The 15523-nt window shown below is 26.7% G+C and overlaps 1 protein-coding gene across 2 annotated transcripts; it reads left to right on the top strand.

Annotated features, from left to right (window-relative positions):
- On the top strand, window positions 1-13823 carry LOC136084941 (uncharacterized). Of its 2 annotated transcripts, XM_065806342.1 has the most exons (5): window positions 1-137; window positions 241-302; window positions 10112-11464; window positions 11843-12220; window positions 13481-13823. In XM_065806342.1, the coding sequence occupies exons 2-5, from the start codon at window positions 263-265 to the stop codon at window positions 13687-13689; spliced, it is 1980 nt and encodes a 659-aa protein (XP_065662414.1). In that variant the 5' UTR covers window positions 1-137; window positions 241-262; the 3' UTR covers window positions 13690-13823. The 2 variants fall into 2 exon arrangements, with proteins under 2 accessions (XP_065662414.1, XP_065662413.1); XM_065806341.1 differs by lacking the exon at window positions 13481-13823 and having other exon boundaries at window positions 10112-12977.
- Window positions 13824-15523: the final 1700 nt, after the last annotated feature.

The following is a 15523-nucleotide window of genomic DNA, read 5'->3' as shown; positions in this document are numbered from 1 at the left end:
TATAAATACATAATATGTATAATATTGATACATAATATATAATATATTATATATTAAATAAAGATATAAAGTTTTTTTCACTCGTTATTGTTTGTGAAGATTAAAAACGGAGGAACTATCATTTTGTTTAATACTATGTAATGTTCAGATTTGATAATATATACAATTTTTATTATTTATAAGTTGTTTTTTTTTATCTAATTTTAAAATACTCATTAATACTTTATTATAATCTTTTAGAATAACGACTGTACAAATTTAAATGGAACCAAATCAAGGAGATAAAATTAGCTTATTTAAAGGTAATTTTTATATAAATACCCATTTTTAAATTCTTTCTTTCAATGATACTTAGTGAAAGTAGTATTAGTAGTAGCAGTAGTAGTAGTAGTAGTAGTAGTAGTAGTAGTAGTAGTAGTAGTAGTAGTAGTAGTAGTAGTAGTAGTAGAAGTAGTAGTAGAAGTAGTAGTAGTAGTAGTAGTAGTAGTAGCAGTAGTAGTAGTAGTAGTAGTAGTAGTAGAAGTAGTAGTAGTAGTAGTAGTAGTAGTAGTAGTAGTAGTAGTAGTAGTAGTAGTAGTAGTAGTAGTAGTAGTAGTAGTAGTAGTAGTAGTAGTAGTAGAAGTAGTAGTAGTAGTAGTAGTAGTAGTAGTAGTAGTAGTAGTAGTAGTAGTAGTAGTAGTAGTAGTAGTAGTAGTAGTAGTAGTAGTACTAGTAGTAGTAGTAGTAGTAGTAGTAGTAGTAGTAGTAGTAGTAGTAGTAGTAGTAGTAGTAGTAGTAGTAGTAGTAGTAGTAGTAGTAGTAGTAGTAGTAGTAGTAGTAGTAGTAGTAGTAGTAGTAGTAGTAGTAGTAAACAACTTGCAGAAGAATCTTCGGTATATTCGAGTAGATCTGACATTTATAAAACTTTACAAATCACTTAAAAAAAGTTAGTAGTAATATTAATACAAACATTTATGTGGATATATCAGTAAATGTGGCATTATTTTGTAGCTTGGAAATTCATTTTTAATCAAATTTAGATTTTAAAAAACTCTTAAAAGCGTGCAGCTGTCTACCTACTTTATTTTAGGGATTAATTTTGTTTTACATGGAAGATATTAATTATATTAACTTTTATAGATTTAAACTCTTGACATTAATAAAACCAAATGGATCTATATCCGTTTGGTCTCTTAAATACGCTATTTACCTCAAAATTCAGCCAAATTTTTTATTGATGAAATTGAAATAAAAAGAGATGTTGTAATTAAGCATTTAGGAGTGGTTTCTCGATAAGAACAATAAATGGAAACCATACATTGACAATATTTGCTCAAAAAATTTAATTATAACGGAGTCTTTTACAAATCCATATCATATCTTAATAAAAAATCCTTAACTCAACTATATTTCTTATTAATTAGCAGTTATATAAACTATCAAGGTATATTTTTGAAAACCACCAAAAAAAGTAACAAAAACTTAACGTAAATTTACTTTTACCGCCGTCAGAAACACGCAAACCGCTTGATTAATTTTACAAATTGAATTACTCCAAACAATTATTTATGGAGATAGAACAAAAACAAACAAAAAAATAAGAAAAACAACAAAATGTTTTTATAAACATTTATAAAATTTAAAAATAATAAATTTTTATTGTAAAAAACTTTATGGCTGTATTTACGTAATTTGAGGTTTAGAAAATAAAATAGCTGGGTTTAGTTCAAAAAATAAATCTGATCCAAGCCCCAGATATGATTTACTTTTTAATTACAAACAAGCACAGATAAGCACAATTGCTTATTCGTGTTTGCTCGTAGACATCCTTATCATTGTAAACAAGGAAATCGTCATGTAAACCTCAGAGAACTTGTGTTGGCAGACCCAATAGTTGCCGAGCAGATTTCATCAACTGTGGTTTCAGGCAAACATGCATCACCTAGAGAAACAGTTCGGATTAAAATGTAAATAAGATAATTTTAACTTGCAATGTAATTTTTAGGGTCATCAGCTTCCCAGTAACTTTTTTTTGGTCCTTTAAGTGTTCAAAATATGACTTCAATCCAAGAGAACATGGGGCTTTCAAATACCGGAATGAGGAAAATTGGATTTGCTCTCAACCAGATTAGCCTAGTAAGGCCAGTTGAAACCAACTTTCATCAAAAGGCATTAAGAGAATACTTCACCATAAGAACTTGTTGCTAGCTCAGAAGATAGTCAGTTGGTGTGGAAAAATCTTACTTTTTCCAAATCAATTGCTCTCTCAGCGACTTGGTTATTGCAATCAAAGCTCGTTGTTTTTCGTTCTCTTTCATTTGATTATGTTTTGAAAATCAAAGGTTTCAAACCCAGTTTTCTGAAGCTTCAAATTTCTGTCACTCCAAAGGATTATGCTGTTTTTCATCATGTTCAACAATTTTTCAAGGTGAAAAAAATTAGCCTGGGACTGTATAGTAAAAAGCCACAAAAGCTTTATATTCTAGTTTCAAAAGTAGTTGGAAAAGATACAAAAGAGATGCTTCTCATCCCAATTACTCTCATCAGTTTTTAAACAGTGTTGTTGTATATATATATAAGTGTATAATAGTCAAAAAGTATGAACTAACTGCGCGGAACTGCAGCAAGATGCAAAAAAGTCAAATAAGAATATTCTGACAAACGTTGGGTTGTTAGAATACTTTATTGAAAAGTGCTTTTTTTTTTTGCCAAAATGTTTGTTAATAAGAAAAAAGAATAATAAAATAATTCAGAAATTCTTTATATTTCTATTTAACATTTAGACTTTTTTGAGTGAAATAACTTTTTTTTGGAGAAGTTGTAAGTTGTTATAACTTTAGATAAATATCAGTTGTAGAAAAACGTTAATAACTCTATTGGATTTTAATACAAATTTTTGAAATTTTATTATGGATACTTTATGGCATACAGTATCACCACTTCAAAGGATTTTGGGGGAATTTTCCATCAGCGTTAGGTTCTCAAATTTTCAGGGTGCCTGTCTGCTTTTTTTATATAAATTAAACAAACAGAATTTCTGCAGTGTTTATGGTATTTAGCAAAAATAAGCATGATGGAAAAAAAAATTTTGGCGCACGAAAAAAAAATATTTTTTGCGTTGACCTAAACAATAAGTTTGTATATAATAGGGATGTGCTGAGTGGATTCTCTAAGCAAAAAAAATCGATTGAAATTCTTGATAAGCTTTTTATAAGTACCAATACAAAATTTAGTGTGATTAATTATCAATTTGATAATTAAAAACTTGTAAAATGCATTTTTAAGAGGTGTACCAATCATTAAATAACGGTCAAGTTTAACTTTCTGTACGAAATATTCAAATTAAAATAACACTGTTGGATTTCAAACTTTGATTTCAATTTTTGTGGTTATGAGAACCTTATAACATACACAATCATTAGTAAAAAGGATTTTGATGGGATATTTTTTCAGCATTAAGTTCCAGATTTTCATGGTGTGTTGTATATATATATACAAAAAAAAAAACTTTCCCCTATCATTTTTTTATAATACCTGAAACATTACAACAAATACGATATTAGAAACATTATTTTTACTTTTTGCCATTTTGAGCCATTTAGTCAAATAAATATTATTCAATTATTCAATGCTTAAAGTGGACCCCATCTATGGAATAATACTGTTTTGCGGAATTTTGATCTAAATACCTTTCACGTTTTTAAACTCAACCTTAAAAAAAAAAGAATTCTTTAATTTTATATAGACTCAGATACTTCTAGTATTATGAAAGTTGTTATACAACTAGGGTTTTAGTAATTTATTTTTTAATATACTTCTCTTTATTTCGTTTGCTTATATAAGGTTCGGATTTTTATATTTATAAAGCTCAAGATCTTATAATTGTCTTTCAGATCCTAATACTTAGATAAGTAAAAACATTTATCTAAATATCTTTAACAGTCGGTTTCCCCATCAGCATGTTCATCAGGAAGCTGCTAAACCTGTTGAAAGGAAACAGACCGTAAAAGATATCTTGATAAGTGTTTTTACTAAACTATTATTTTCTCTGTTCTTTTAGAACATTCAGTACTCTATTTGAGTACTGAATTTTATATTATTTGGGGAAAAAACTAAAGCATAATAGTTAAATAACTATAATATCTTTTTAAATTAAATTTAAACTTTTTTGGAAATATTTTTATTTTATTTTTCAATTAGTAAGAAATTTATTTTTAAGAAGTATTACTTTTGTGATAGTAATAAATGCTACAAAACAGTTACTTTTGAACAGCTATTAATGTTTTGTATGTTTTATTTGCACTATCACAACTATGACTTTCTTAGAGATAAATTCCGCACAAAGGAATTCTGAAAAGATTTTTTTACTGTGTGTCACAGTTATAAGCAAAGTGAACTGATCACCTTCAAGATGAAGGTGAAGCCTAAAAATCAATGAGGTGCAATCCGTTATCATAAATGTTATAACCTAATATATCATCTAAAAATTCTTTTGTTTTGATTGTGCAAATAAAACACACAATTTACCACACATACCCCATTGCGCAAAGTTCTGTCTATTCTGAGCCTGTATATATACAGGCTTAGAATAGACAGAGCTTTGCGCAATGTGGTTGTTTGATTTTGAGTTAGAGGCATGTGCGCGTTTATTGAAATTAAAACAAATGTCAAAAATTGTATTGAATAACAAAAGAGAATTAGAATAATTATACAATGTTTATACCCGTTGGCCACTTTATTAATCCAGACCTGAGCTATACGTACAATAAAAATGTGCTTACCTAGGGCCACCTCGTATTAAAAGATTTGAAATAATTTTAGCTGTTTTATACCCTACAGTTGATTATAAAATAAAAAATTCTCTCAACCGAGCGAAACGACTAGTAATATATATATATATAATAATAATAATAATAATAATAATAATAATAATAATAATAATAATAATAATAATAATAATAATATATATATATATATATATATATATATATATATATATATATATATATATATATGTATATATGTTTTGTAAGATGGTTTTGTTGTTTTGAGCCAACTCTGGTGACTAAGATGGTTCTCTTGTTTTAAACACACAAGTCAGACAACTTGTGTTTTCAAAACAAAAAAACCAGAGCTTAACGTCGTGTGAAAAACTTCCTGCATCTAGCCAAAGACAAAATATTTATAAGCATCTAATGCTTCTTAGTTATCTATAGCCTCAATAGAATATATTCTTGGACTTTTTATTAAATAGATATAAACATCATGGTATTAAACTCATGACCATTCAGTTTGATCATCTTTCCAAGTATTTGCAAGGAACTTGCATATACACCGGTTGATTCCAAGTATTGACAGTTTATTTATATACCTTTCTGCGGCGTTAAATTCTAATCTTTCAAAGTATTTACAAACCGATATTTCTTTTTTTTAACTCTTTAAACCACTTTTTCGTACGAATTCTCCTGCTTTATTATCTCAAGTAAACAATAGGGCAACAACTTGCCCTATTGTTATTTTGCTTAACCACGTGACTCTCCGACTGCGAATAAATTGCAAATAAAATCTAAATAAAAAAATTGCAAATAAAAAAAAATAGTAAAAACTAATTTCAACTTACAGTGTGATATAGCATGACACGTGATATAGCATGACACGTGTCATTTACCGTTTTATTATCATTTACCGTTTTATTATCATCGCGAGCGGACGTTTTTTTTCAAACGACTTTGTTAAAGCTAAATTTGTTTATATTTATTTTTCTAAAGAAAATAAATAATTTTTTATATAATATGGCAGTTACCATATTAGAAATAACAAAATTGTTTGAAGATTACAAAAAAGATTTTGATGTTAAAGCAACAAGAAAAAGTTTTTATTAGTATTATTAGTGAAAACTTAAAAATATTTAATGACAGATTAGAAAAAGTAAAAAAAGGACAGCGACGATTTAAAACTTAGTTTGAATTTTCAAGAACAACTAATTGATGAAAAAGTTATGAAAGCAAAAGTCTGCAGTAAAGAAAACAATTCAGAAAGTATACGCATACAAAAAAAAATTAAGGGAGATAGAAGATCGGTCGAGACGTAATAATTTAAGAGTAGATGGAATTGATGAATATGAAGGTGAAAGCTGGGAGGAAAGCGAAATAAAGGTAAAAAAGTTTTTGAAGATATATTATCTGTTACTAATGTCAAATTGAACGGGCCCATAGAACTGGCAGCAAAGAATTTAAAAAGCCAAGAACAATAGTAATAAAACCTTTAGATTATAAAGATAAAGTCGAAATTTTGAGGAAGTCGAGTAACCTAAAAGGAAAAATGTTTATATAAACGAAGACTTCTGTTTTGAAACGACACAAATCCGGAAAGATTTAACGGAAAAAATGAAAATCGAAAGAGCGCCTGGTAAGTTTGCCTTCTTATCTTGCCAATTTATCTTACGATAAATTACCAATTTATCTTACGATAAATTGCCAATTTCTCTTACGATACTTGCCAACTTATCTTACGATCAATTGATAATTCGCGATTGGGATGCAAAAAAAAGCAATAAGTTTTATAATATTTGTCATTAATTAACGAAATTTTATTTTCATTATTACTATGCATATTTAATTTAAATTGTTTTTAAAAATGGAGGAAAATTTCATATTTAAATCTTCAAATGAAAATGACATTGTCGATGATAACGGCACTGATTTAAATTATTTTAGTCACAAAATGCTAGAAAGTCAATACTATTCAGTTTCTGAATCATCACAATATCTAAGAAAAACTAAAAACACTTTTTCAATTTTAAATATCAATATTCGAAGTTTAAATAAAAACTTTGAAAATTTAAAAATATTATTGGATACAATTAAACACGATTTTAAAATTATTTGTCTGACAGAAAACTTTGTGTAAACAAATTATGAATTTGAACTAATTAATTACACATCAATTCATCAAGCACGTAAAGTATATGCAGGTGGGGGCGTTTGTATTTATATCCACAATACAAAAAATTTTGTCTTACGTAACGATCTCTGCATCAATGAAACACAACTATAAATACTACTTATAGACTGCCAACTGGAAACTTAAAAAAATTTAAAACTCATCTTAAAACATTTCTAAACAAAATTATAAATAAAAAAAAATGGTCGGAGATTTTAACATCAACCTGATTAACTATGCCTCAAATATTAATGTTAAGAACTTTATAAACACTCTTCTACAAAATAACCTTATCCCAACAATAAACAAATCTACAAGAATAACAAATAGGTCTTCTACTCTTCTTGATAACATCATAACTAACAACTTTCATAATAATCCTCTTTACACAGGTATAATACAGACCGATATTTCGGATCATTTTCCTACATTCTTAGCTACAAATAACCTTTTAATAAACAATATTTCCACAAAATCCACCTTAATTTGGCAACAGATCAATGAAAACTCTTTAAAAAAATTTAAAAACTGTTTACAAAATTGCGTTGATTGGGATCTAGTACTGCAATCAAATGATGCTAATAATGCATATGAATTGTTTCTTAATCAATTTTGCAAACAATATGAAATAGCGTTTCCAGAAATAAAAAAAAGTATAAATAATAAGTCGCTCCAAACTCCCTGGATGTCTAAAAGTTTACTAAAATCCTCAAAAAAAAATTATAAAAATTAATATCTAAATCTAGCTCTATGTAAACATAGCTGCAACTAACCTAAATAATGATAACCATCAAAAGATATGTTAATATTTTAAATTTTACAACTGATTTAAATTTATATCCTAAACTACAACATTTCACGTTTAAAATAGAAGAATATACAAGAATATATACAAGTCATATAGGCTATATTATAGAAACAATTGTTGAACTAACCCCTTAGTTTATCATATAAAGCAAATGGATAAACACAGTTTAAGTTACACTCTGTTATTTGTAATTTTGAAGGTTGTTAAACTTATTTTAAATTTTCTATATAAAGTTTATATAAAAAATTTAAAATATAAAGTTTATATAAAAAATTTAAAATATAAAGTTTATATAAAAAATTTAAAATATAAAGTTTATATAAAAAATTTAAAATATAAAGTTTATATAAAAAATTTAAAATATAAAGTTTATATAGAAAATTTAAAATATAAAGTTTATATAAAAAATTTAAAATATAAAGTTTATATAAAAAATTTAAAATATAAAGTTTATATAAAAAATTTAAAATATAAAGTTTATATAAAAAATTTAAAATATAAAGTTTATATAAAAAATTTAAAATATAAAGTTTATATAAAAAATTTAAAATATAAAGTTTATATAAAAAATTTAAAATATAAAGTTTATATAGAATATTTAAAATATAAAGTTTATATAAAAAATTTAAAATATAAAGTTTATATAAAAAATTTAAAATATAAAGTTTATATAAAAAATTTAAAATATAATCAACAGAGACAGAATGAGGAGAGGAGGCAACATTTCGAGGATTCGTTTTATATCAAATTTTTGATTCTATGATTGGTGGACTCACTGCTCGTAGCCATTCAAGAAATTTTTGCTAAAATCTTTTTTTTTGTGGGAATATTAAAAACTGTTTGAACCAGAAATCAAGAGTGCCTGCTCCCATTTTTTGCAGAAATATTCATGTGACGAGACTGAAAATGAACTGACTTAAGAATTGCTTCATATGAAGCAAATTCATTCGGCAAACTTTGGAGAGAAACCTCTTGTCTCATTCGGCTTTTTAAACGAAATTTCTGAAATAAGGCTGGGGGAAATTTTCAAAAAATGTAGAGATTGGACTGCGTTTCTTTAATTCAATAAATTGAAGCTCTTCAAGAACTTTTTGCGCAAGAACGAACCAATGATCTTGCTATTTTAAGTAATAGGTCTCAATTAGTTCAAAATATTGACTTCATGATGTGATTAAAGAGTTTGTTAAAAATAAGCAAGAAAAATAACATTGTCAGACACAAAAGCTGGACTACTTAATTATACTTATATACCAGCAGTATAATCAAAATATTTGAGCAGGCTTTTTTTTTTTTTTTTTTTTTTTTTTGAAAAGAAGGGGGGACCAAATTGAAGGATACTCGGGGCCCCTAAATCCTGTGCACGGCCCTGGGTTGAAATCAGGTTAATTAATCAACATCTGAGGTTTGACGTGAAAAATACGTAGAACTTTAAAAAAAATGGCTTCAAAATATTGACCTAATTTTAACATTGAAAAAACGGAAAATGCTTGTTGGGTATGTGATCACATATGACTATAAGAAATAGGTTCATCAAAAAAAATTTATCTAGATATGTTGCATATATAATTCAACTTTGATTTGCGAAGTTCTCTATTTAGAGTCTCAAAGAAGAAACTAATAGATATCATTCTAATGCATCAGCTATCTGTACTTCATTTTCCAAATGATTATAAACAATGATCTGAAAGTAAATCGAGAAACCTTTTTTGGGTATTATACCTGCAGTTTTATAGAAATATTGACTATAGCTTTTAGGTTATTTATCATAATCTGCGCAAGCAATCTTTTAACCTGATAATTAAATCTACCACTACTTTGGTTATTTTTCCTTAATTTAATTCAAAAATAAATATTACATTTATTAATCAACTAATTTGTACAAAATTTTAGAACTCAAAAATGAAATAAACAAGCAAACATAAAATAGAAATAGAAATTTTATGAAAGTCCAAACATTTGCATTACGGGTTGGTAGAGAACAAGCTTTTAAAAATGTGGGTTTTTTTATGAATTTGAAACTCCAAAACTCAGTTAAAATTTAAATTTAGTAAAATTTGAATTAAAAAAAAAACATCGTTCTTTTGGTTGAATTCTCTAGAGTAATTACTTGATGTTTTTCAAATTGTTAAGTTTACAAAGTTTTGTTCACAAAAACGTTCTCTTAATATATAAAAATACTGTAACACGATACTTTATTCAAAAACGTTTTTAAAAGTAGTATAATTTTATAATTTTTTTATATTAAAACTTTTTAAAACTGGACTTAATACGCTAATAAATAACGCGTCACGTTTGAAAAATTTTTTACTAAAATAAATGATATTAAATTTATTTTAATTGAGAGAATAAGTTTATATAAACTAACCATGCGCTCATTTTTAGAAGTTCAACCGTTTTCAGAAAATTTATTTTCACGCGAAAAACTACTTTGTAAAATTCGACGTTTTTTACATGGAGCAAACAAGTCAACTTTAATATTATATGGAATGTCCGGTGTTGGGAAGACACAAATTGCGAGAAAGTATTGCGAAATTTATTATAACTTCTACAAAAACTTTGTTTGGATAGACGCAGCATTTGGAAAGTTACAAACCTCAATGAGAAACCAATGTCAAATATTAGGATTCGAAGTTCATGACTCAAAAGGTGATTATTTGAATATAGAAGTGATTGTTGAAAAAATTCACAACCATTATAAAAATGAAAAAACATTGTATATTTTTGACAATGTCGACGATGAAAGTGTTAAAAACCTGACCATGTATATTTCAAGAAAACCGGATTCATTTACGTTGATTACCTCCCAATGGAGAGCGTGGTCGAATAACGTAAACAAAATGCTAGTTGATGTTTTTACTTCAGAAGAAGCATTCGCTTATGTAAAAAATAATATTAAAGAAAACGCCGATGAAAATATAAGAAACCTAACTAAAGAACTTGGTTATCATCCGTTCGCTATTACTCAGGCAATAAAATATATAAATATTCATAAAATTTCGATAGAAAAATACGTAGATCGATATAGATCGAAACCAGAAATATTAGACAATAACTTTCCAACCGAAGAAGAACCAAAGTCTGCAATAAAAGCAATTAACTTAGTTTTAATAAAATTAGAAAAAAGTAAACTTTTTCCATTTAAAATATTAAACTGTTTATCTCATTGCGATTATCAAAACATAAGTAAACAGTTTATAATCCAAATTTCAAAACAAATGGAAATAAACGATGAATATGTAATTGATGAAGCCGTTGGGTTACTAATGAGTTATTCTTTACTAAACTTTGATGATAACAAATATTCAATGCACGAACTGACACAGCTGACGTGTAGATGTTTTCAAAATAGAAATTCAACTACAAATACGTATCTTAGTTTAATTGAAAAATTATTTATATTTGAATTGAATGAAGTAAAAGATCACGTGGATTACGGAAACTATTTTGTTTTCCATTTTATCTGTATGTTTCGCACTAATGGAATAAAAATATCAAAAACATTCCATAATATGGCGACATCTGTTAGCAAATTATTAGTATGTAAAGGTTTATTTGAAGAAGCAATCGAAATATTAAAAAGTATTCAAAGTTTTAATACAGAAACTTATGGCGAAAATAATAAATTTACGCTTGATACAAAACATAATATCGCATTCTGTTTGTACCATATGGGAAAATATAACGAAGCTTTAGAAATTTATTATTCTGTTGATAAAATACAAACTGAAATTTTAGGTATCAACCATCCAGATACAATGAGAACAAAAAATAATATCGCAAGCTGTTTGGACGATATGGGAAAATATAACGAAGCTTTAGAAATTTATTATTCTGTTGATAAAATACAAACTGAAATTTTAGGTATCAACCATCCAGATACAATGACAACAAAACATAATATCGCAAGCTGTTTGTTCGCTATGGGAAAATATAACGAAGCTTTAGAAATTTATTATTCTGTTGATAAAATACAAACTGAAATTTTAGGTATCAACCATCCAAATACAATGACAACAAAAAATAATATCGCAAACTGTTTGATCGCTATGGGAAAATATAACGAAGCTTTAGAAATTTATTATTCTGTTGATAAAATACAAACTGAAATTTTAGGTATCAACCATCCAGATACAATGAGAACAAAACATAATATCGCAAGCTGTTTGTACGCTATGGGAAAATATAACGAAGCTTTAGAAATTTATTATTCTGTTGATAAAATACGAACTGAAATTTTAGGTATCAACCATCCAGATACAATGAGAACAAAAAATAATATCGCAAGCTGTTTGAACGCTATGGGAAAATATAACGAAGCTTTAGAAATTTATTATTCTGTTGATAAAATTCAAACTGAAATTTTAGGTATCAACCATCCAGATACAATGACAACAAAAAATAATATCGCAAACTGTTTGATCGCTATGGGAAAATATAACGAAGCTTTAGAAATTTATTATTCTGTTGATAAAATTCAAACTGAAATTTTAGGTATCAACCATCCAGATACAATGACAACAAAAAATAATATCGCAAACTGTTTGATCGCTATGGGAAAATATAACGAAGCTTTAGAAATTTATTATTCTGTTGATAAAATACAAACTGAAATTTTAGGTATCAACCATCCAGATACAATGAGAACAAAACATAATATCGCAACCTGTTTGTGCGCTATGGGAAAATATAACGAAGCTTTAGAAATTTATTATTTCTGTTGATAAAATACGAACTGAAATTTTAGGTATCAACCATCCATATACAATGAGAACAAAAAATAATATCGCAAACTGTTTGTGCGCTATGGGAAAATATAACGAAGCTTTAGAAATTTATTATTCTGTTGATAAAATACAAACTGAAATTTTAGGTATCAACCATCCAGATACAATGACAACAAAACATAATACGCAAACTGTTTGTACGCTATGGGAAAATATAACGAAGCTTTAGAAATTTATTATTCTGTTGATAAAATTCAAACTGAAATTTTAGGTATCAACCATCCAGATACAATGACAACAAAAAATAATATCGCAAACTGTTTGATCGCTATGGGAAAATATAACGAAGCTTTAGAAATTTATTATTCTGTTGATAAAATACAAACTGAAATTTTAGGTATCAACCATCCAGATACAATGAGAACAAAACATAATATCGCAACCTGTTTGTGCGCTATGGGAAAATATAACGAAGCTTTAGAAATTTATTATTTCTGTTGATAAAATACGAACTGAAATTTTAGGTATCAACCATCCATATACAATGAGAACAAAAAATAATATCGCAAACTGTTTGTGCGCTATGGGAAAATATAACGAAGCTTTAGAAATTTATTATTCTGTTGATAAAATACAAACTGAAATTTTAGGTATCAACCATCCAGATACAATGACAACAAAACATAATACGCAAACTGTTTGTACGCTATGGGAAAATATAACGAAGCTTTAGAAATTTATTATTCTGTTGATAAAAAACAAACTGAAATTTTAGGTATCAACCATCCAGATACAATGAGAACAAAAAATAATATCGCAAGCTGTTTGGACGATATGGGAAAATATAACGAAGCTTTAGAAATTTATTATTCTGTTGATAAAATACAAACTGAAATTTTAGGTATCAACCATCCAGATATAATGAGAACAAAAAATAATATCGCAATCTGTTTGAAAAATATGGGAAAATATAACGAAGCTTTAGAAATTTATTATTCTGTTGATAAAATACAAACTGAAATTTTAGGTATCAACCATCCAGATACAATGTTAACAAAAAATAATATCGCAAGCTGTTTGAACGCTATGGGAAAATATAACGAAGCTTTAGAAATTTATTATTCTGTTGATAAAATACGAACTGAAATTTTAGGTATAAACCATCCAGATACAATGAGAACAAAAAATAATATTGCAAACTGTTTGAAAAATAAAGAAAAACAGCAAACAAGTTGATTAATTATTGGATTATTATTTTAGTTTTAATATATGTAAAGTGTTATACTTAACTTATAATTAACAAACATTTTTCTATAAAAGTTGTAGAACTCCGTTCTTAATTCTTATAAAAATTTTCTTAATTTTTGTTATCATTCGTATAGCGCTTTTTTTTAAAATTAAACGAAAGCTCATTTACTTTATCCTTTATTTACATGTTATAAATTGTATTTATTATTGATTATAAATTAAAAAATGAAACTAATTTAAGGTTTTTACTAATTTTAGTTATTTACTCAAATAATTAAAGTATTTAAATTAGTTTAGTTAATTTATAAAATTCTAAAGTATTTTAAAAGCAAAAATTTTGTTATTGCGATATATATATATATATATATATATATATATATATATATATATATATATATTTGTTAAAAGTATAATTAATAGGTGAACCTATTAATTATACTTTTAATTAGAGTTTGATTCCCATAGGAATTATAGTATAGAATGTTTAAAACGGTATATGATACATTTGTAAACTCTCACGATAATAATTTTCTTTACGTAAGTGATGATGATTTAATTCTTCTATTCTTATTAGTTTAAATTAGATGTTAAATAAAATTTATCATCGTTTAAAAAATTAATAACAATAAAAATATTGTGATCTTAATAGATTGGTTACACGAATAAGATAGTCCCTACAAAGCGGGAAGAGTCTTTATTAAACATGCCGTGTTTTGAGAATGATTTCGTTTAAAAAATATCATTATTTTATGGACATATTTTGCTGACATTTATATTTATTCTGAATAAGTGTTGCTGTATGTTAATTTCGTATATGTGTATATATATATATATATATATATATATATATATATATATATATATATATATATATATATATATATATATATATATAAGGGGAATTCCATTTTTTAACTTAGGGTAAAATAGGGCAATATGAGCACCTTGGTAATATGAGCATACTTAAAGATTTTCTTATATGTAAGCGGTGAAATTAAAGCTGCTTTGTATCTTTTGAGTCAACTTTATGTGGTGATAACAGAAATCAGTACACTTAGCGAAAATGCAGTAATTAGCGGCCTGTGGCGTCCCGAAGAGAAAAGATAATTAGGAAATTAATGTCTATAAACAATAAAATAGCTTTATACATCAAAACTTCTCCACTTTATCCTGTTACATTAGCTAACATATGTAACATGAATTGGGTAGTTATAATTTTCACATTAAATGATATAGGGGAGACCGGGGCACGTTGGCCCACGGGGTAGGTTGGCCCATTCGAGTTTATTCAAAGGCTAGACGCTTTAACTAGCTGGGAATCTAAGTGAAGGTTGTTAGTAATTCAATCCTTTTTTCAAAAAAAAATCATATTTATTGGACCATATTTGAGTGTGTAATGTCGTTTTAATAATTTTTCATACATCAAAGTAAATTTTGAAAAACTTGTTCAACGTGTTTATACTCACTGACGTTTGACAGTACAGCATTATTCAAATGCCATATTTAAAGGTTATAGTGTAAGGATTATTTTAGTATATAATGTTCCACAAAATTAGTTGACAGTTTAAGGCGAAAGTTGTTCATTCTCTAAACATGACAATGGGGCAGATTTGCCCGATGCAACCGGGGCACGTTGGCCATGTGGCCAACTTGCCCGGTAGATTTTTATAATAATTCGGGTAAATTTGTGACGGAAAAACTGTTTTTGTTATAAAAGTATTAAAACTTGCAAAACATATTAGATCAGAAATTAGCCTCATAAACAAATTGGCATTTGTTTTAAAACGTTTTTTTGGGTTTTATACGTCGATTATAAGAAAAT

This window comes from Hydra vulgaris, chromosome 09, assembly GCF_038396675.1.
Source record: "Hydra vulgaris chromosome 09, alternate assembly HydraT2T_AEP".
NCBI lineage: Eukaryota > Metazoa > Cnidaria > Hydrozoa > Anthoathecata > Hydridae > Hydra > Hydra vulgaris.
This window is presented reverse-complemented; position numbering and strand designations above follow the sequence as displayed.